Source organism: Rana temporaria, chromosome 3, assembly GCF_905171775.1.
Source record: "Rana temporaria chromosome 3, aRanTem1.1, whole genome shotgun sequence".
NCBI lineage: Eukaryota > Metazoa > Chordata > Amphibia > Anura > Ranidae > Rana > Rana temporaria.
The window spans coordinates 378,871,439-378,894,388 of record NC_053491.1 but is presented as its reverse complement, the minus strand read 5'-3'; the positions used below and the strand labels follow the sequence as shown (position 1 = coordinate 378,894,388).

Sequence of the window (22,950 nt, the reverse complement as noted above, 5' to 3'; positions counted from 1 at the left end):
AGCTAATTTTGCTGCTTGCCATATTCTTACCACCATCTTCACTGTTGGATTTTTCACCGAGAAGGAGTTGGCCTCTAAGGTCTCTATCGCCGATCTGTGGGGAGATCCTCTTAGTATCATTTTCCCACTTGCGTTTCCTCCCCCCTCTATACTACACCCCCCCAAATGCTGCAGCTGTGCCGCCAAATAGTAACTATAGGGGTGTGGGACCGCTAGCCCTCCTCTGTTTGTTGGTAATTGCAGCGTTCAAAGACTGATCCTTGATTTTCCCTTTTTCCAAATTAGGGTCCTAAAGAGGGTCTCTATCTTTTTAAACCATCGATTATCAATCCACACTGGGGAGTTGTGGAGTATATAGAGCAATTGTGGCATCCATATCATTTTAATCAAATTGCTGCGGCCAACCACCGATAGTGGCAAATGTCCCCATATCTCCGCTTTGCGTTTAAATTTACCCAGGAGTGGCACTAGGTTGTTATTTATAAATTGTTCTGGGTTACATGTTACCACAATACCTAGATACTCCATCTTCTCCCCAGTTTTTAATTGAGGAATTCCTATTCCATCCATATTGCTTACCGGGTCTACTAATAAGAGTGTTGACTTTTCCCAGTTTATTACAAGGCCCGAAAATCTACCGAACGCTTCTACTATTTGGACTGCCATTTTAAGGGAAGTTGTAGAATTGCCCAAGAAAAGAAGGATATCGTCCGCATAAAGTGCGACTTTTTCCTCCTCTGATCCTCTCTGAAACCCCTGTATTTCCTGTCTTGTTCTAATAGCAATCGCCAAAGGCTCGATTGCGAGAGCGAAGAGAAGGGGGGACAGTGGACATCCCTGTCTCGTTCCCCTTTCCAATTCAAACGCCTGTGAAACTTCATTATTTATTCTTATTTTGGCCCTTGGGGAATTATACAATAGCTTTATCCATTTAATAAAAGATGGACCAAACCCAAACTTCTCCAGAGCATGCCAGAGATAGTCCCACTCCAGACTATCAAAGGCCTTGGTAGCATCCAATGATAGGATAGATCTATCTCCCATATTCTCCGTTGGAGTCTGTAAGTTTAGGTACAGCCTTCTTATGTTTATACTCGTTGACCGATTTGGAATAAATCCAGATTGGTCTGGATGTATTAATTTCTGAATATATTTGTTTATTCTCGTTGCCAATACCTTAGACAGTATTTTTACATCTGAACAAAGCAGACATATGGGTCTATAAGATGATGCATCTAGTTGATCCTTCCCTTCCTTCTGGAGCACTATAATAATTGCTTCCATCATTGAGGGGGGTAGCCTTCCTCCTTCTATCGCCCAATTCAGCGTTTTTAGTAATTCCGGGAGCAGCACCTCACCATATTGCTTGTAAATCTCCGCTGGCAGGCCATCTGGCCCTGGGGATTTTTGATTGGAGAGTCCTTTGACTGCCTGTTGTAGTTCCACTAATGTAATTGGGGATTTCATAGCATTTCTGTCTTCCTCTGACAGAACTGGGGTTCCTATTCCTCTAAAGAATTCTTCCATCTGTACTTTAGCTTCCCCCTTTTTTGATCTATATAAGTCTTTATAATAAGCTGCAAACGTGTCCACTATTACAGATGTTTCAAATGAAATCCCACCCCCTACCGTCCTAACTGCTGGTACTTTAGAGGGTGCCATATTAGTTTTTGCTAGGAGGGCCAAAGTATGGCCCACACTTTCCCCCTCCGAATAAGCGCTCTGCTCCTGAAATAGACGCTTATTTTCAACTTTCTTATTAACCACTAACTTGTATTCCTGTTGCTTCTCCAGCCATAGTTGTTGTTTAGACGGTGTTGGATTTTCCACATATTGCTTTTCAGCCTCTAGGACCTCCTCCCTTATTTTCTCCTCCCATTCCCTCGAGTTTCTCTTAATCTTAGCTACCTGCTGTATCAATATACCCCTAAGGAATGCCTTTAGGGCGTCCCAGACCACTCCCTCTGGCGCCGTCCCTGTATTAAAGTCCAGGAATTCCCTTAATTTGATGCTAATTTCTTCTGGCTTCCCCATTACTTCTAGCCAGAAGGGACTTATTTTCCAATTACTTTGGGGACATTTTTTCCCTGTATTCAGTGACAGCACCAGTGTAATAAGTACTTAAATGTAATTTTGCACTTATTGATGACAATTCAATGTCTGTTGTGTGTCGCTGTAACTTTGTTTTCTCTTTATGACCTAACCCAATAAAAATAATTGAAAAGAAAGAAAAATAATGGGACTGTTTTTTTTTTATGCTGCAGAATGAATGAGTTGAATCTGAGTGCTGTGGGCATGGACCAGCTTACCGCCTCCTCTGTTGCCAATTCTCTGCCTGTCTCAGGAAACCACCTTGGACTCTCAGCTTTCCCGCCACACAATGCTCTTACCACATCATGTACGGGGACGGGGACGGGGGGGGACTCGGGCTGTGGTCCTTTTTTTTACGCCACTCATAAATAAATGTCTGCTATCCATGCTGAAACAGTATTTGCCTTTTTCTGAATGTGTGATCAGTGGTAGCGGCTTGATAGATCTAGTACTGTAGATCTGGACTAGCTCTGCACCCTCGACTTCTTCTAAACCCATTTCCTAACCTGACCTGCAGAGTTTATACGTGCAACCCTGTCTTAAGATTCGCTTTTATGGCTGTCTGTTACAGAAGAGAGCCATCATTACAAGCGAGTGCTGCCTTGCAAGAGACAAGAGGTAGAGTGCTGTCTTGCAAGAGACGTATTAGAGGTAGATATTGAAAAGGTGTGAGACACTAATACTTTTGCTGGCCACACATGGTCATTTTGACGCAGTTTCATTCAGTTTATGAATACATGGGTCAACGTACCACCATTCTTACCTTAAAGATAATAGATAAACAATTGGTGGCAGTTTTATTTATTTTCTACTTAATTTACACCAATTTGATGATTTTTCAACTTCAGTTTTACCTTTAGTTGTGTATAGGCATTATTTCCTGGCTGGAGGATGTCCAGCAGCATCTAGCCCCCTTCCTCTCCAGCCTGACTGTCCCTGGCCCACCACTTTTAAGGCTGGAATCACACCTATGCATTTTTAGTGCTTATAGCATTTTGCAGATTTGCACTACAGTCCATTTAACATGGTTTCCTATGGAAGACGTTCTGTAGTGCAAATCTGCAAAAAGCACAAAAAAGGTGTGAATCCAGCCTTAATGATTGGATTTCAGTTCTTTCAATCATGGAGGCCTAGCATAACACATGGGCATTACCTAGGACTGTGTGCATGCAAATGCAGCCTGCCTAGGAATGCCCACTCCTCCAGACTGACATTCACCCTTTAAGGTATTTTGATTTTTTAAAACTCCCAAGAGCCAGCCCACTGCTGGCATCAAGGTTGAGAGTGATTGATTGAAAATGTGTATGGAGGCAGGGTGCGGTTATATGTTCAGGAATCTATGTACAGCCCCTCCCACTGTACAGCCCCTCCCACCAGCCATTATCTGCCTGAATTAAATAGAGAAGCACAGAGACTTGATGATAAAATCACAGGGACTGAGAAAGGGGTATATTAAAGAACCAGGGAAGGTATATGCATACTTAATGTCAGTATTAATGTGTGGCAGGTACTTTTGATCCATTTAGTCACCTTTTGCAGTCGAGATCTAGTTTTTTTTTTTTTTTTTAAATCATAGTTGTTCTTTGCACTGATCGAATAGTGGTAAACTTATTGGCTGAGTTTTCCATTTATGTCGTTCCCTAGCAATGGAATACTTGCTGGTGTCTTCTAACCCTTGTACTCCAGGGGTGGGATGTTCAGCAGCAGCAGCCCAAAGGATTGTGTCATGCTTTCCTTTTGAAACATTAATGACCTAAAGCAATATCCAACTACCAGATGGTTACACCTTTGTTATGTGTTGTTGGAGGGGCAGAGAAGACGCCATGGAGAAGCTCATCCCACTAGTAAACACCAAATTAACTATTACTTTTGTATAGGATTGGCCTTCAAAACAAGTGGTTATTCATAGCATTGATTTTGTTTTCTGTTGTACAGGTCTGCCGGTGGCCATTCCCAACATTGGTCCATCTTTGAGCTCCCTTCCTTCTGCCCTTTCTGTCATGCTTCCTATGGGCATCGGAGAGAGAGGCGTAATGTGTGGCCTCCAGGAGAGAAATTACACCTTGCCACCCCCGCCATATCCACATCTTGAAAGTAGCTACTTCCGCCACATACTGCCTGGTAGCATATATTGATATTTTGATTTTCTTTGGTTACTGCATACAAATTTCAAGGCTGTTGGTAAAACTACACCATGTGATTCTTGCTCTAACTAGTGCCACTCCTTTCAGATCTCTTCTTGCCCATGAACTACTTCACCTTGGCTCCCTACTAGCCTATTCACTTTTTATAGTCAAAAGGGAAGATAATAATGGCTGGATGGAGTGGACTACACAGAATTTTTTTTCTATTACTGCGCTGGGATTTTAAAGTAAAGGTTGTAGACATTTTGGTGTGCATCTTTTTTTAAGAAGGAACTTAGTTTTTTTTTTACCACTTGAAGATCAGGCCTTTCTGGCACTTTTTATTTACTTGTAAGAATGAGTATCTTTTTTTTTTTTTTTTCTAGCAAATTTCCTAGCACCCCCTAAACGCATTTTTTAAAGCAGAAGCCCTATCGAATAAATTGTTGGGTTTTCCTATTTTTTCAAACGCAATTTTTTGGAAAAACAACTTTTTAGAATTTTAATGCAAAACAAGCACAATACATAACCCAATTTGTTTGTACAAGATGTTACGTCGAGTAAATCGCTACCAAACCTGTCATACTTAAAAATTGCGTATACTGTGCACTTTAATTCTAGCACCAGACCTCCTGTATAAATCTACTGTCCATGATCTGATGTTCGCATTGATACCTCACGTGTGGGACGATCGCTGTGTGCATGCGTGCGGGACTGATGCATGTGCTTGCCTTTATGTATGAGCATGGGGGGGGACGGAAGCACTTGCATTTTTTTTTTTTTTTTTTTTTTACACTTTATTGCTGTCGCAAGGAATGTAATGTCCTTTGTGACAGCAATAGGCACGTGACGGTTACTACTTTTTATGGAGAGATTTGAGGTCTAGAAGACCCCAGATACTTCCTCTGCCCTTTTAAAGCATCTAATCACACCAAGATCAGTGTGTTTTAAATGCTTTTTATTTTTGAAAATGGTGCCATTCACATCTGGGTAAACTGTTTAGTGATGTCAGGTCATTGCTTCCGGGTTACTGTAGCCCAGAGCTGAACAAAGTCAATCCGGTCAGAAGCGCTGGCTGGTCGACCAGGACTCCACGTTGGACAGAAGATCCCGGTAAAGCAGCGGTAGGTGGAGAATGTCCCCTCCTGCTGGTAAAAGCAATCCAGAAGCTATTTGGCCACTAGGATTGCTTTTAAAAGAGAACCAACCATTGTCTCTAAAATAAAATGGTACCTGCATAATGCCTGCAGCTACAAGCATCATCCTGGTATAATCACTTGAATCCCAATGACATCCCAGGTTGGCAAGTGGTTAAAACAAGATTTCTGTAAGCTGCAGGCACTCTGGAACAATTCATCCTCAAAGTTTTCAGCAGAAGTACTGAAGTTGTGTTTTTACTGGAATCTACTTGCTCCCTCCTCCCAGAAGTGACCTAATGGCTCAATGCCCCTGCTCTGCTCTTCCTGTGGTTGCTCAGCAGTAGGGATGAGCTCTGGCGTGTTCGTACACTTCACATGCAGAGCCCACCAGGAAGTCGGCACAGCGCTGCGCTAATCACAGGCAGTGACTGGCAGACATTTCCTGATCTCTGCAGCCACGCATCGTGACAATGTCTCACTACCTGTAATTAGCGCAGCGCTCTGACTTCCTGGCAGGCTCTGCACGTGGAGTGAGCGAACACGATGGAGCTCATCCCTACTCGGCAGCTCAGGTTCTCTCTTCCAGAGCTTATTGGAGATAAGAAAACTGCTGAGATAGGAGAGAAGAGTGCTCTGGGCTGCTGTAAGAATAGTGCATATATAGTGCCTTGAAAAAGTATTCATACCCCTTGAAATTTTCCTACTTTTGTCATGTTACAATCAAAAATGTATATAGACCAACACAAAGTGGCACATAATTGTGAAGTGGAAGGAAAATGATAAATGGTTTTCAAGTCTTTGCAAATATGTGAAAATTGTGGCGTGCATTTGTATTCAGCCCCCTTTACTCTGATACCCCTAACTAAAGTCTAGTGGAACCAATTGCCTTCAGAAGTCACCTAATTAGTAAATAGAGTCCACCTGTGTGTAATCTTGGTATACAAACAGCTGTTCTGTGAAGTGCTCAGAGGTTTCTTAAGAGCAGTGTTTCTCAACTCCACTCAACAAGGAGCCCCAACAGGTCATGTTTTAAGGCTTTCCATTATTTTGCATAGGTGATTTGATCAGTTTTGCTGCCTTTAATTACCACAGCCATTTCATCTGAGGGAAATCCTGAAAACATGACCTGTTGGAGCGCCTTGAGGACTGGAGTTGAGAAACACTGTCTTGGAGAACAAACAGCATTATGAAGGCCAAGGAACACACCAGGTAGGTCAGAGATGAAGTTGTGGAAAAGTTTAAAGCAAGATTAGGTTCTAAATAAACAAGCTGTGAACATCTCGCAGAGCACTGTTCAATTCATCATCTGAAAATAGAGCATGGCACAACTGCAAACCTCCCAAGACATGGCCACCCACCTAAACCGACTGACCAGGCAAGGTGAGCATTAATCAGAGAAGCAGCCAAAGGGCCCATGGTAGCTCTGGAGGAGATGCAGAGATCCACAGCTCAGGTGTGTCCACAGGACAACTATTAGTTGTGCACTCCACAAATCTAACCTTTATGGAAGAGTGGCAAGAAAAAAGCCATTGATGAAAGAAAGCCATAAGAAGTCCCGTTAGCAGTTTGCGAGAAGCAATGTGGGGGACACAGCAAACATGTGGAACGAGGTGCTCTAGACGGATGAGACAACATTTTGAACTTTTTGGCCTAAAAGCTAAACCATGTGTGGCAGAAAACTAACACTGCACATCACCCTTAACACACTATCCCCACTGTGAAACATGGTGATGGCAGCATCCTGTTGTGGGGATGCTTTTCTTCAGCAGGGACATGGAAGCTGGGAAGATGGATGGAGATAAATACAGGGCAATCTTAGAAGAAAACCTGTGAGGCCTCGTACACACGACAGAGAAACTCGACGTGCTTGGCACGTCGAGTTCCTCGTCTCGTTTTGGGATGAAGCCGCCGAAGAGCTCGGCGGGCCGCCTTCTCCTATAGAACAACGCGGCCAACGAGAAAATAGAGAACATGTTCTCTATTTTCTCGTCGAGCTCCTCGGCGGCTCCATCGAGCCAAAACTGTACAGACGACAGAGATTCTCGGCAGAATCCGGGTTTTGACCGAGTTTCTCGGCGAATTCTGCCGAGAATCTCTGTCGTGTGTACGAGGCCTTAGAGTCTGCAAATGACTTGAGACGGGGGCAGAGGTTCACCTTCCAGCAAGACAACGACCCTAAACATACAGCCAGAGCTACAATGGAATGGTTTAGATCAAAGCATATTCATGTGTTAGAATGACCCAGTCAAAGTTCAAGCCTAAATCCAATTGAGAATCTGTGACAAGACTTGAAAATTGCTGTTCAGACACTCTTCATCCAATCTGAAAGATCTTGAGCTATTTTGCAAAGAATGGGCAAAAATGTCACTCTCTAGATGTGCAACCTGGTAGAGACAACTCCAAAAATACTTTTAGCTGTAATTGCAGTGAAAGGTGGTTCTTCAAAGTATTGACTCGGGGGGGCTGAATACAAATGCATGCCACACTTTTCAGGAATTTATTTGTATAAATGGCTTTTAAACTTTTTTTCATTTTCCTTCCACTTTGTTGGTCTATCACATAAAATCCCAATAAAATACATTTACGCTTTTTGATTGTAGCATGACAAAATGTGGAAAATGAGGGCGTATGAATACTTTTTCAAGGTACTGTATAACCCTAGAATATCCACCAATAACCAAAGTGTTATTATTTGGGGCGACTAGCTATTCAAATTCTAAAGTGTATGAAGTGGTGTAAATAACACCCATTTGCCAAATGTGGTTTTGAATGGCTTTTTTTATTTTGGATTGTGTAAATATTTTATAAAAACCTCCTGATCCTGCTAATTTCTGCTCCCCCAGGTGTTTTTTTTTTTTTTTTAAAGCGTGACCCCCTGCTTTCAGTGTGCAGCATTATCGCCCTTCTATGAACTACAAGCAGCTGTGCTGTCATCTGCTTTGCTGCAGTCAGTGCTGCCTGCAGGTTGACTGCTCAGCTGCTTTGACCATTGAGCAGCTGAGCATGGGACTTTGCTGGGCAGCTTAGTCTGTTTCAAGGAGAGGAAAAATAATCTGCTGGCAGGGTCAGCAGGTAATAAAACTGTTATTGGGGAAACTCCAAAATAAACTGCTGTGTAAATGCTAGTCAACAAACATTAATTCCCTGCGCTCCGGTGTTTCGCTAGACACAGGTGGTCCACACGTTTCGATTAAAGCAAAGTTTAGAATCTTGCAGCCCTCCTCGGAACAATAGGTATTCATACAACTAGAGAGAAAAAAGAGGAGGGCGCACCGACCTAGTGCATTACCAATATAAAAGTTTTTATAAAAAGTATAAAAGCAATAATATTACTCACAAACAAGCATATGCAAAGGCTTTTCTATTAGTCGAACTGCATCCCTTGGCACCTGCAAACAGGACCTGGTGACAGGTGAATCAGATGGTATCTCCAAACGGCTGAACGGTGTAAATGCTAGTGACAGACTGCATCATAGTTGTTCTCCCTTCTTTTTTATTTTAACCTTAATTTATGTCTAATTTGCTGTTTTACTGAGATTTTATGTTACACCGTTTTTAAGATCCTGTTCTGTTCCTTTTTCTGTCCTCCTTTTTTTAAAATTAGATTTTTTTTATTTTTTCCAGGAATCTTGTCATATTTAGGAGACCGCCCTCCTCCTCAATACATACACCCAAGCTCTTTAACTGTTGATGGTAATGGAGGCCTTACGGTATCCAACAACTCTACATCCCTAGATCCATATCAGTCCGGTGGCTCTGTCGGGCTGGAGACAGGAATGGTGTCTCTGGACAGGACAGTGGGTGGACATTCCAGCCAGAGCTTACACCCCAGTGATGGGCACGAGGTGGTGCTGGATGCTGGGATCAGTATGGACAACGTGTCCCGGGTGAATAGTCCCATCACTACTGAACGGATAAGAGGAACTGACCATCGAAAGTGTGACCGGAGAGCACTCGCAGATCTCCAGTGTGTCACGCTCCCACGAGTCTCCCACTGTTGAGGCCAACCTACCTCTGGACGCTGTGGGCCATGCTGGGGTCCTGCCATTACACAGCGGATCACTGGAGCTTCCCGTGGTCATGGAGAGCGAGCACCATATGGGGGCTCGGTCCAGAATGACGGAAAACTCACTCAGCGATGCTATCCACACTGTGGCCTTGAACAGTAACCCTGTCAGCGTGGCGCTTTCTACCTTGCATCCGCTCTCCTCTTTAACCTCAGTTTCACTACACAGGGGGGGCCATGAGCTTGGAGCCAGTCACTGTGTCTTCCATCACACATGAAGTATCACTGGCAGGCGGGCATGTCGATGCTGGCAATCTGACTTTCGTCCCGTCGTCCTTGCAGATCGACTCAAACTCCAACAAGGAAAACGTGGCCACTCTTTTTACAATTTGTGAGTGGGTTTCAAATAGAATGTTTAGCTATAAATATAATTGTGATAGAAGATTGTGTAGAAAGGGACAAGGAGGGGTGGAGTAGTTGGGCCAGCATAGAGTTAACCTTCCCAGAAGAGAAGAGGGCTATGATGTGCTTCAAAGTTAATTATTGGAGTTTTCTATAGACCACCAAGTGTTTTGAGGAGGTGGAGTCTCGGCTCCTTGCACAGATGGAAAGGCCTGCTGCATGTTTTAACTACCAGGAAATTGCCTGGGGTAATGGCAAGGACGGAACCGTAAAGAGCGGAAATTTTATAAACCTATTACAAGACAATTTTATGGTACAGTTCATAGAAACCCCTACTAGAAATGCTCTGCTAGACCTGTAAATCTCAAACAATGTGGAGATTACTAATGTTCATATAAGGGAACATCTGGGTAGCAGTGACCATAATTTGGTTTCATTTAATGTTGGCTGTAAACAAACGCATCCTGGAAAGAAAAAAACACTTAACTTTAAGAGCGCAAATTTTCTAAGGATGAGGGCTGCTCTCCAAGTCTAAGGCCCCATACACACGAGAGGATTTATCCGCAGATACGGTCCAGCGGATTTCAGAAGATTTCTATGCGATGGCGTGTACACACCATCGCATTGAAATCCGCGCTGAAATCCTCTGGCGATGACGTGTCGCGCCGTCGCCGCTATTATGACGCGGCGACGGGCGCGACGCTGTCATATAAGGAATTCCATGCATGCGTCAAATCATTACGACGCGTGCGGGGAATCCCTTTGGACGGATGGATCCGGTAAGTCTGTACAGACGAGCGGATCCATCCGTTGGAATGGATTCCAGCAGATGGATTTGTTGTGCATGTCAGCAAATATCCGATCTGCTGGAATCCATCCCAGAGGAGATTTCTCCGCGGAAACAGATCCGCTGGCGTGTACACACCATAGGATCTATCCGCAGAAACCCATTTGCTGGGATTTATCTGCGGATGGATTCTATCGTGTGTATGGGGCCTTAGACTGGGAGGGAATATTGGCATTGATGAACACAGAACAGAAATGGGAAGTCTTCAAATCTATGATAAAACATTTTCCCATGGACAATAAGTTTAAAAGGCTAAAAATAAAACCTACGTAGCTCATGGCCAAAGTTAAAGCTGTAAATAAGAAAAATGCCTTTAAAAAAGATATAAACAAAGGAACACTAATCATTTAAAAATTTCAAAGAATATAAGCGAATATGTAAAAGGGAAATCAAGACTGCAAAAATTGAAACCAAGCGACAGGTTGCAAAAGAGAGTAGGACGATCCCCCAAAAATTCAAATAAATCAACAGTAGAAAATCAGGACTAAGCAGGTAGGCCCTTTACTAAATTTTTGGTTGGTTACAGACGACATAGAGAATGTTTGTTTATTAAATGCCTTCTTCAGCTCTGTGTATACAAAAGAGAATGGAGAGGCTCAAGCCCCAATGGAGATAGTATTGAATTGGCACCAGATGATCCACAATGGCTTGAAATTCAGATGGTTCAGAAACATTTAGACAAAATAATGGTTAATAAAGCCCCAGGACCAGGTGGCTTGCACCCACTGATCATCGGAGTTGAGCTCTGTTTTATCTAAGCCATTGTTTCAATTTTTTTAGAGACTCTTTAATGACAGGCATGGTACCACTGAAGGGGCACTACATCTGGAGGAAAATTATATAACCTTCACATATGGAAAGGCTTCTTCGCAGCAAGAGCTGTGAACATATGGAATAGACTCCCTCAAGAACTGGTTCTGGCCAGCTCAGTAGATTGTTTAAAAAAAAAATAGCTGGATGGTTTTCTAAATGTAAAAAATTAAACTGGATTTTAATATTTAGAGGTAACGACAGGAAATTTCCAATTGCATCATGGGGGTTCAGGAAAGAATTGTTTCCCTCACTGGGGTCAATTGGATCATGAAAATAGTTACAGGGTCTCTAAGCTCTTTATGTATCCAATCTTTTGCCAGACGTGACCATAAGCAAAATATTCCTTCTTGCAGGGTGTACACTGTGTAACCGGGCATATCCCTCAGACTGCCCAGATCATGGACCAATCACCTTTATCCCCGACAGCCCCATTGAGAGCCGGGCTCGCCTGTCCCTTCCCAAGCAACTGTTCCTGAGGCAGTCGGTGACGGGGGCAGAAATAGGTAAGGATGTGAATGGGCAAAGTGGCAATCTCTCATTAACCACTTGCTTACTGGACACATACCCCCTTCCTGCCCAGGCAAAATTTCCGCTTTCAGCACCGTTACGCTTTGAATGACAATTGCGCAGTCGTGTGACGTGGCTCCCAAACAAAATTGACGTTCTTTTTCCCCCACTAATAGAGCTTTCTTTTGGTGGTATTTGATCACCACTGCGGTTTTTTATTTGTTATGCTAAAAACAAAAATAAAGGGACAATTTTGAAAAAAACACTATTTTTAACTTTTTCCTATAGTAAATATCCCATTAAATTTTTTTTTTTTTTTAAATAACCTTCCCCCCCCCCCCCCCTCAGTTTAGGCTGATATGTATTATTCTTCATATTTTTGTTTAAAAATAAAAATCGCAATAAGCGTATAGTGATTGGTTTGCGCAAAAGTTATAGCGCCTATAAAATGGGGATTAGAATGATGACTTTTTTTTTTACTAGTAATGGCGGTTATCTGCGATTTTTGTCAGGACTGTGATATTATGGCGGACACATTTTCGGGACCATTCACATTTATACAGCGAACAGTGCTAAAAAAATGCACTGATTACTGTATAAATGTGACTGGCAGGGAAGGGGTTAACACTAGGGGGTGCGATCAAGGGGTTAAATGTGTACCCTTCTAGGTGATTCTTACTGTGGGGGGAGGGGACTGGCTGGGAGAGGTGACCGATGGGTGTCCCTATGTACAAGGGACACGCCATCGGTCTCCTCTCCCTGACAGGACGTGGATCTCTGCGCTTACGCACAGAGATCCACGTACCTGGCTCTGTGACTGCCAATGGCGGGCACCTGGTGGACATAGCGGCCGCCAGGCACACGCATCGGCCCCGGAGTGACGCGGCAGGCACGCGCAAGCACGCCCCCCAGCGGCCAGAGGACGTCATATGACGCCCTCCCGGCCCTGTAGAGCCACCTTTTGGCCATCATTAGACAATGGCCCGGGTCCCAAGTAGTAAAAAGCATGCTTTTGATTCTGCTTCATACTCATGGAAGAAAGTGAAGATAATTTAAACCTCAGCTATAGTCTGTTTGGTTAACCTTCTATTTTTACTTTTAGGAGTGTGGACCCAGGAAAATATTCCAGTCAGAACTTGCTTTGGCCCCTTAATAGGACAAGAGAGTCAGTCCTTGGAGGTTGCAGAATGGACTGACAAATCTGCCAATCACATCTGGAAGGTATCTGAAATAAGCTCTGCATGTTTAGCATGAGTTTCCATAGCAACATGTGTGCTACGCCTGAATATAGGATGTAACATGTTGCTAAAGATGAACTTGGCCTTTAAAATGGAGACAGGTTAATATGTTTCTGAATCAAAACTCAAGTCCTAGTTGAGCTAAATCATTTATTAGCTTTGAATAAACTTGTAAGAAGTTAAGAATTTTGCAGGTTTTTACTTTCTGTACCCTATTGAGGAGTTTTACCTTCTTGTATCTGTGATGAGGCAAAACAATGATAGGAAGGGGAGAAGCTGTTATCACTGGGACAGAATGGCGCACACGGCAATAAAAAACATTTATCAGAGGTTTTAACTTTTTTCCCCTCTACTAAAATAGTATTTTCTCTATTTACTACCATTGGAGAGATTTCCCACTATTTCCTGTACTGATAGGAAATGAGGGGAAATTTCTATAAGGGACACCTTCTGTTCTATCCGAAAAAATGCAATGTTTCAGCTGGAGTTTGACTTTAAGGTCGGGTTTACACTAGTGCGATGCGGGAACCCTGCGAATCCACTGCGGGTTCCCGCATCGCACACGACTCGCACGGCAGTTAACACTGCCATACGCAAACTGCTGGGGAGTGTCAATACATTAGTGACACTCCCATTTCAGCTTGCATATCGCACTGTGAACTGTGAGTTCGGACATTGAATCGGATCGCATGGGTGTGAACACCCATAGGATCCGATTCTGGTGCGGACCGAAAAAAGGGGTCCTGTGCAAGTTTTTAGTCCGGATGCGATTTCAGCCATACTATCTGTATGACTGAAATCACATTGCATGGACATCGCATGTGATTTGCAGTGCAGTGCGAATCGCATGCAATATCGCGCAGCGCACTAGAGTGAACCGGCCCTAAAGTTTGTTTTTTAAAGAGATTGGTTTCATGGGGTTTCTTAAACACTCTTCTGTTCTCAGATGTATAACAACCATGTGATGGAGTTCTGCATCATAACGACAGACGAGAATGAATGTAACTGGATGATGTTTGTCCGGAAGGCAAGGTATGGAGGGATATAGGAAATCCTGTTGATGGAGATGGAATCTTTATGCAGAAACCCTCAACGTCGGGTTCTGTTTGTTTCACCAGGAACCCAAAGGAGCAGAATATGGTGGCTTACCCTCATAACGGAAAAGGATATCCCCGCCCAGGAGGAATTGCTCTTCTATTACAGCCGGGACTACTCTCAGCAGCTGGGTAGGGGGAATGTATAGCCTTGAATCGCAAAGTGAAGTAGCATTCACCTTTTTGAATGCCAAGACTGGTCCACCACTGTTCAGGGAGTATTTTTAGAAACACCCAGTGTTATCAGGTCTGGTAGAGATGTCCCCCCAAGGTTGTATTGCATAGGCCTTCACAGCCAATTGTCAGACCGGAACACTTGTCAACTGGAGTACAGAAGGTCATTAACCCTGTTTTAACCACGTAAAGACATGGTATTTGCTTATTTGGAGAGGTCCCCGTTCTGTCACTGCGGGGAACGATTGCGGGTGGTCGGTGGACATTAAGTCTGCCAGACCCGCTGATTGGCTCCCTAATGGTCAATAGGAGACCACAGATCACTGTGTACGAGCCCAATGTACACCTACGGCGATTTGCGCAGCCAAGCCAACCTGCCGCACTATAACTGTGGCGCGTGGTCAGCAAGTAGTTAAAGCAGAGTTCTACCCGGGAAATGGAACTTGTGCTTATTCGGTTCCTCCCCCACCCCCCTCCAGTGTCACATTTGGCACCTTTCGGGGGGGGGGGGGGTAGATGCCTGTCAAGTGAAGGGATTTGCTCCACATCCGGCGGAAGATTGCTGCAGGATTGGTGGCAATCTACGACATGTATGGCCTCTCCTCCATTACCCCTGCTGTTTTCTGGGAGACCCACAAGTCCCAGAAGACAGCAGGGACCAGTCAGAACACACAGCGCGACTCGCAAATGCGCAGTAGGTAAACGGGCTGTGAAGCCGCAAGGCTTCACTTCCTGATTCTCTTAAGATGCCAGTTCTTCCACCCGGAGCCGAGGAACGGGTCTGCTTTGGGTGAGGACATCGCGGGCACCCTGGACAGCTAAGTGTCCTTATTTTAAAGAGGAGTTCCACCTAAAAATGGAACTTCCTCTTAACCCATTCCTCGCCCCCTTACATGCCACATTTGGCATGTAATTTTTTTGGGGGGGGAGTGGGGGCTTCAGGAGAAGGGGACTTCCTGTCCCACTTCCTCCTTCCGCCGAGGGGCTGGAAAGGCGATTAGCTTAATCGCCTTTTCACAGCCCCTCCCTGTAGGCGAGCGCCTGTCCAATGGGACGGCGCCGCTCGCGCATGCGCACTGCCGCTCGCGCATGCGCAGTGGGTGCCCGGCCGTGAAGCCGAAAGCTGTCACTGCCGGGTGCCCACACTAAGAATGAAGACGCCGGCCGGCGAGGAGCGGAGCCCCGGCCGGCGCGTCGCTGGAGCTGTGGAGCAGGTAAGTGTCAGTTTATTAAAAGCCAGCAGCTACACTTTTTGTAGCTGCTGACTTTTAATAAACTTAAAAAAAAAAGGTGGAAAACCCCTTTAAGTCAGCAGCTGCAGTATAAAAAAAAATTCAAACGGAATTCTTCTTTAAGCTAAATAATATTAAGCATTTATAACCAGTTTAAGCTCTGACAGAGCTTACCCAGAGATTTGCCTCAACATCTAGACAGAGCCAGAGGGAAGAATGTATAAATCCTGTTTTTAGCTGGAGTGGGGACAGAATTAAATCTTGTTGGGGTCCGACCAAGCTATAAGGCCCCGTACACACGACCGAGTTTCTCGGCAGAATTCAGCCAGAAACTTGATCGGAGCTGGATTCTGCAGAGAAACTCGGTCGTGTGTACACTTTTCAGCGAGGAAGCCGACGAGGAACTCGTCGGGCCAAATAGAGAACATGTTCTCTATTTCCTTGTTCAATGAGGAAAGTCGGCCCGCCGAGATCCTCGGCGGCTTCAACACTGAACTCGACGAGGAACTCAATGTGTTTGGCACGTCGAGTTCCTCGGACGTGTGTACGGGGCCTCAGAGGGAAGATTCCACCATTACAGCTTTCATACAATATTTCCTCTAGTTTATACTTCACAGTGTTATATGTGGGAACTATGTTGGAATAAATATGGAAAGTCCCACTGCTGCCTGTTTTTGGGGGTGGAGGCAGACTCGGGTCCATCAAACTGGAATAATGTTTCAGGTGGTATTGCACTGTATGGGATTTAATTTAGAACAATGTGTTTTATGTCTGTTCATTTGACAGGTTTGCCTGAGCAGCCAGAGGTGCTGCTGTGTCACTGTGGGAAGGAGTGCTTCTCATACGCAGAATTTAAGGCTCACCTGAACAGTCATGTGAACAGTCACCTCACCAGTGAGACCCTGAGCAGTGAGGACACCAGCCAAGCATTGACCCCTAGCAAAGAACGCAAGTGGAAGTGCTCAGTGTGCCCGCGATTCTTTTCTTCATCCTCCAAGCTCAATGTACACTACATGGGGCACATGGGCATGAAACCCCACAAATGTGAGTTCTGCAGCAAAGCCTTCAGTGACCCAAGCAATTTGCGCACTCATCTCCGTATACACACAGGTAAGCCCCACCTACTCCCTTTCCTATGCTAGGTGGCTATGCGTCAGTACTTTAGGAATTCTTTGTGATTTCTTTAAGGGGTTGTATAAGTTCGTTTTTTATTTTCTAAATAGGTTCCTTTAAGCTTGTGCATTGCTGGTTCACTTACCCTTTCCTTCGATTTCCCTTCTAAATGTTTTTTTTTCTTTGTCTGAATTTCTCACTTCCTGTTCCTCCTCGGTAAGCTGTTCTAAATGACTAAACGCCGCTCGGATGATGGGGGCAAGCTTACTGAGGAGAAACAGGAAGTGAGAAATTCAAACAAAGAAAAAAAACATTTAGAAGGAAAAGGTAGGTAAACCAACAATGCACTAGCTTAAAGAAACCTTTTTAGAAAATAAAAGACTAACCTTTACAACCCCTTTAAGTGTTAATTGAAAAATATTTAAAGTGGTTGTAAAGTCAGTTTTTTTTAATCTTCATGCATTAAGATAAAAAACCTGTGTGCAGCAGCCCGCCCCCCCAATACTTACCTGAGGTCCATCTAGATCCAGCAATGTTTGTTGTAGGAGTGTCTCAGCTGTCCGGGACTCCCCTCCTCATTGGCTGAGACAGCAGCGTGGCGTCGTTGGGTGCCCCCCTGCTGCTGTCAATCAGTCAATAACAAAAGAGGGCAAGACCGGCCTGCGGCTCAGTGTCTGAATGGACACATGGAGCTTTGGCTTGGTTTGAGTGCCCCTTTAGCAAGCTGCTTGCTGTGGGTACACTCAACAGGAGGGGGGGGGGCCGAAGCGGGACCCGAGAAGAGGAGGATCTGGGCTGCTCTGTGCAAAAACACTACACAGCAGGTAATACCATGTTTGCTATTTTTAGCTAAAACAAAAACAAGACTTTATTATCCCTTTCTATCAAAAAATATGAATAGCCATTTATTTATTTTCTTTTAGATAGACTGAGGGAGTGTTGGGGCCTCTGTCATGCTTTCATTGCAGTCCATGTCCCTGCCAGGAAGATTCAAGCTCTATTGGTCCTGGGGACCATTATCACTGGAAGAGAAAGTGAGAATTTCTAAATGTTATAGCTGTCTACAAAACAAACGAGGGGAAATCTTGCAATGGGGACACTGTTCCTGCAATAACCAAAAAGGCTACTCTCTGACAGGAACTGAAAGGAACTCTCCCTAATGAGATGCAGTGTAAAATATAAATCGGCCTTTCCTACTCTACCCAGAACTAAAATGTATTTGCTTTACATACACTTCAAAGAATGTAAAACTGTTGTAAAAAATAAACACTGGGAAATACAAATGCAGTGATTGCTGATCAGTTTGAGAACTGATAGTTGATAACTCGCTCCTAATCTGCATGTTACCGGGCTGCCTCAGAGGCGCACTGACGCTGTTGATTTATGGTGACAGCCAGGCAGCTAGCATTGTTAGAAATCCGCATTGGCAGCCTGCATTCGTTTCCATTCAGTTTTTGGCCTGGAACATGTCATCTAATTTTTTCTATAGCTAAAAAAAGAACTATTGGACCTGTTTTAATGCGAGCTGCCTGACTCTTCCCGCAGGACAGAAGAATCATCGCTGCAATCTTTGTGACAAATTGTTTACGCAGAAAGCTCACTTGGCCTCACACATGGTGACCCACACGGGTGAGAAGAACCTGAAGTGTGACTTCTGTGAGAAGATGTTTATGAGGAGGCAGGACCTCAAACAGCATGTGCTCATTCACACCTGGTGAGTAGCTGTAGTGATCTCATAAAAGTGTGTCCGATGAATGTAGTGATATAGATGTATAGTGTCCAGTAGTCCGGTTAGATAATTGATATCTTAGATGTTAGTATGATGGCTATAAATTACGTTGTTTCGCAGCAACACACAGGCTCTCCAGAGAACGCAAATTTAATTAACTTCCAATAACATACAAAGTTCACAGACGATACAAAAATCCAACAGAGTATATAATTCCTAGACATGTGCCATATTTCTAAGTCACAAGACCAAACTGAATGCCAGCTTGACTGCCTCAAATGCTGGTCTCACATAGGAGGGAGTGGTTCTTCCAGGTCAATGGAAATTTCCCCAAGTCTAATTACCATCAATAAATACTTCCTTATGTATGTAAGGAAGTTATCCTTTGAGGTTAACAGGCCATCTCACACACTCCTAGGTAAATTAACACATCTAAGGGTCTTCAGCTGTTCCTTTAAACTGTGTTTGACCACTAACCCTTTTGGTCAGCAAACACCTTTTGATGTGTAACTTTGAATGCCTGTATGTCACACATAAATACCATGCCATACACATAACACAACATTTTAAATACCTACACATCTATATTAATATTACAACATATTCCCCCACTTGAGTTGGTTCTAACTACTAGAACTGACATATAATTCGAACAACAAACATCATTATGGTTTGAGGCAGGGGCGTACCTAGAGCATTTGGCACCCGGGGCGGATCCTATATCTGGCACCCCCCCCATGGTAAAATGTAAAAACACCCCACTGCGTCCCCTGCATTCTTTAATATCTCTTTGTAACTACTGTGTACCCCTCTCCACATATCCCTTTACATTACACGGCACCCTGCACCTCTGGACCCCTTTACATTACACAGCACCCTGCACCTCTGGACCCCTTTACATTACACAGCACCCTGCATCTCTGGACCCCTTTACATTACACAGCACCCTGCACCTCTGGACCCCTTTACATTACACAGCACCCTGCATCTCTGGACCCCTTTACATTACACGGCACCCTGCACCTCTGGACCCCTTTACATTACACAGCACCATGCACCTCTGGACCCCTTTACATTACACAGCATCCTGCACCTCTGGACCCCTTTACATTACACAGCACCCTGCATCTCTGGACCCCTTTACATTACACAGCACCTCTATATCCCTTTACATTAGACTGCACCTCTGGACAGTGCAAACCCCTCCCTACAATACAGACCCACCACTACAGTGCAGACCTCCCTACAATACAGAACACCCCCCCCCCCACAATACGGACCCACCCCTACAGATCAGACCCCCCCCTACAATACAGAACCCCCCCACAATACAGAACCCCCCCTCATATACAGAACCCCCCCATACAGATACCACTCCCCTCCCCCTCATATACAGAACCCCCCATACAGATACCACCCCCTACAATACAGAACACCCCCCTACAATACAGAAGCCCCCATACAGATACCACCACCTACAATACAGAACACCCCCCTACAATACAGAACCCCCCCAAATACAAAACCCCCCTATACAGATACCACCCCCATACAATACAGAACCCCCCTACAGTTCAGACCCCCCTACAATACAGAACACCCCCTCTACAATACAGAACCCCCCCATACAGATACCACCCCCTACAATACAGACCCCCCCTCCCTCATATACATAACCCCCCTATACAGAACACCCCCCACAATACAGAACCCCCCCTCCTATACAGAACACCCCCCCTCATATACAGAACACCCCCCACAATACAGAACCCCCCCTCATATACAGAACCCCCCCTTACAATAGTGCAGAGTGACACCCCCCCTTGCCTTCAGACCCGTAATGCTGCTGATGTAAAGTGATGATCAGCGTGCCGCGTGTTAGAGCACTTGTACGGAGGAGGGGGAGGCGGCCGCAGCTTCACGCTGCTTGGGTCGGCTGTGTGACTGTCAGACAGTCACAGCCGATAGTATCAGAGCCGCGGCGCTGCGCTGCCACGGAGAAGGGGGATCATTGCGGCCGGGTCCCGGGCGGCGAGTATCACTCGGGTACGGCTCGCACGGCACCCCCCCCCTCCTGAATAGCCAGGCTGTGTGTTACCTAGTCTGCCGTCAATCATGCTGTCACCGCGCCATGCCTCAGTCACGGAGGGGGGGGGGGGCGTCGGCCTGACACCCCCCCAGTGTGTGGCACCCGGTGCGGCCCGCCCCCCTCGCCCCCTGCTTAGTCCGCCATTGGTTTGAGGTACTGTATGCTTTACAATGGCTCATATGAAATATTAAGTTGAGACTGGTTACATCTCTCTTCACCAACCTCTAAAATATCCCCCATGAAACAGTTATTAGATAATATAACTTTGGACCATGACTGGAAAAGGATTCAGTAAACGTAAGTTTGCCCGTATAGCTGTTAGGCCTCATTTCAAAGATTGCTCCTTGTTTTGTAAATCGCATCACGATCTTGAATATTGTGCAAAAACGAGCTGATGTCACAGTCCATTCTGACTTCACATCTCTCACCATCTCACTGAAAGTAAAGCTTGGTATGTTTTGGGAGGTCCAATCCACATAAGTCCAGGATTCTCTCATCTCCAGGCTCAACGTTTTCATTTTTTTAAAGATGCTTTTACACAAACACCAGCAATTCCTGAAATTCTTCCATCTTCCATCTTTGTGGTAAGAAGAACCATTAATGTATCAGCAGTCCCTTTCAAGGTCAAAAGGGTTTGGATCTGGCAGTAAAAATTCTGTGCTGCAAACTATTTCCTTGCACTTGACACCTTCAATCATTAATCCACCAATCAGGACACTTGGTTCCTTTAACATCAAACCTTCAATATTCTAAATTTGTTGATTGCCAGCGACAATTTGCTTTCGTAATGTGCTGTAGACTGACCCCTCATTGCCTTTAATAGAGCTGTTCTTTGTATCATTCAGTCCATAATTCCACCAGAATGGTATACCAAAATATATATATTCCCCCATGCGATGGTTTAGATATTATCAGCTTGACAAGGCGGCAGTGGAAATTCTTGCCAGTATTTTTTATGAAAGGTAGAAAGGTCTTTTCCATCCATATGTGTCTCAGCCTTCAGCATATTATAAACAACTGATTCAACAATGTCTCAAATCATGACTAGAGTGATGAATTCCACTCACCCCTCTTATAAATTTAGGAAAACCACCCAACCTACTATAATTTATGCTATGCCCAGCCATTGTGCAGCATCACCTTAGAGGTCAAATCTATTGATATCAATATGCATTATGTCATATGTACAGATGTTATACAATTTTCTCTTCCGTTCATGGACGGACACAGCAGCCTTTGACTGTAGGGTCTGATTCTGCATCAGACATCCCCAGAAGCCCCACCCGGTGCAGCGCGAGCTGAGACAAGACCTACAGTCAAAGGCTGCTGTGTCTGTCCATGAACTTAAAGAAATGGATTTTACGGTGAGTACAAAAATCCTATTCTCTTTCATTCATGGACGGACACAGCAGCCTTTGACCGTAGGTGTTGTCTCAGCTCGCGCTGCACCGGGTGGGGCTTCTGGGGATGTCTCTGACGCAGAATCAGACCCTACAGTCAAAGGCTGCTGTGTCCGTCCATGAACTTAGAGAAATGGATTTTACGTTGAGTACAAAAATCCTATTATTTTAGGTTTAAATGCTTTGCTCTGGTTTTAAGATTAAGTTCAAGGTATAAAACATAATAAAAAAGCAAAATATATCGGGGAAAGGGAGCAAATGAAAAAATATGGTGTTTGGTAAGTCCATTGATAAAAAAAATAATAAAAAAAAAAAATGAAGAGAAATGAAGAGAAAAAAAAATTTGAATGTTCAAAAAAAAGTCCATTGCTTGATGAATATTGAGAGAGTGTCCATGAATTCTTTATAATTTCTTGTATAGTGATATTGTCCAATATTCTATTTTCATCTTATCATACTCAATCTTCAGATGGTCATATTTCTGTTTTAACTGAGGAAATGGTATCCACGTCTTTTTCTTATTATTATTTTGGTCAGCTCTGTTTTTCATGTTAATATCACCCATGTTTTACCCAGAGTTTCCCCTTTTGATGTGATCATTAGATATTATCTTCTCTTTTTTTTTTTTTACTTTCAATAGATTTTTATTTTTCCAAATATAGAATACAATTACAGTATGGCCAAAGGCTGTGTCTACAACATCAAAACATTCAACAAATAAGGCAAAATGTCAGCAACAAGGCCTCAACCGACTTCATATTGCCCGATTGTAGGCTGATTAAAGAAAATATACGAGCTTGCTAACAGGGGAAGGGGAGGAAAAAAAAATGAATATAGTGGTCACTTGCTCAGGGGAGTCCTACCTGTCCCGGGCACCCCTAATGGGATCATTCTGTGCCCCGGCCAGGCCCCCCCCCCCCAGATATTATCTTCTGATCTTTCTGTTCAGTGTT

At 44.3% G+C, this 22,950-nt stretch overlaps 1 protein-coding gene across 1 annotated transcript in view; it reads left to right on the top strand.

Moving 5' to 3' along the window:
* The window catches only part of LOC120930509 (PR domain zinc finger protein 4-like), a 203,027-nt gene that overhangs the window by 52,591 nt on the left and 127,486 nt on the right, over positions 1 to 22,950 (top strand). The window contains 12 exon segments of the mRNA XM_040341687.1: positions 2,265 to 2,398; positions 4,027 to 4,212; positions 8,978 to 9,269; positions 9,271 to 9,585; positions 9,587 to 9,750; positions 11,775 to 11,924; positions 13,031 to 13,149; positions 14,113 to 14,198; positions 14,285 to 14,329; positions 14,331 to 14,392; positions 16,453 to 16,776; positions 18,325 to 18,493. Of these exon segments, the coding sequence (XP_040197621.1) occupies positions 2,266 to 2,398; positions 4,027 to 4,212; positions 8,978 to 9,269; positions 9,271 to 9,585; positions 9,587 to 9,750; positions 11,775 to 11,924; positions 13,031 to 13,149; positions 14,113 to 14,198; positions 14,285 to 14,329; positions 14,331 to 14,392; positions 16,453 to 16,776; positions 18,325 to 18,493 (2,045 nt within the window). The 5' untranslated portion in view covers position 2,265.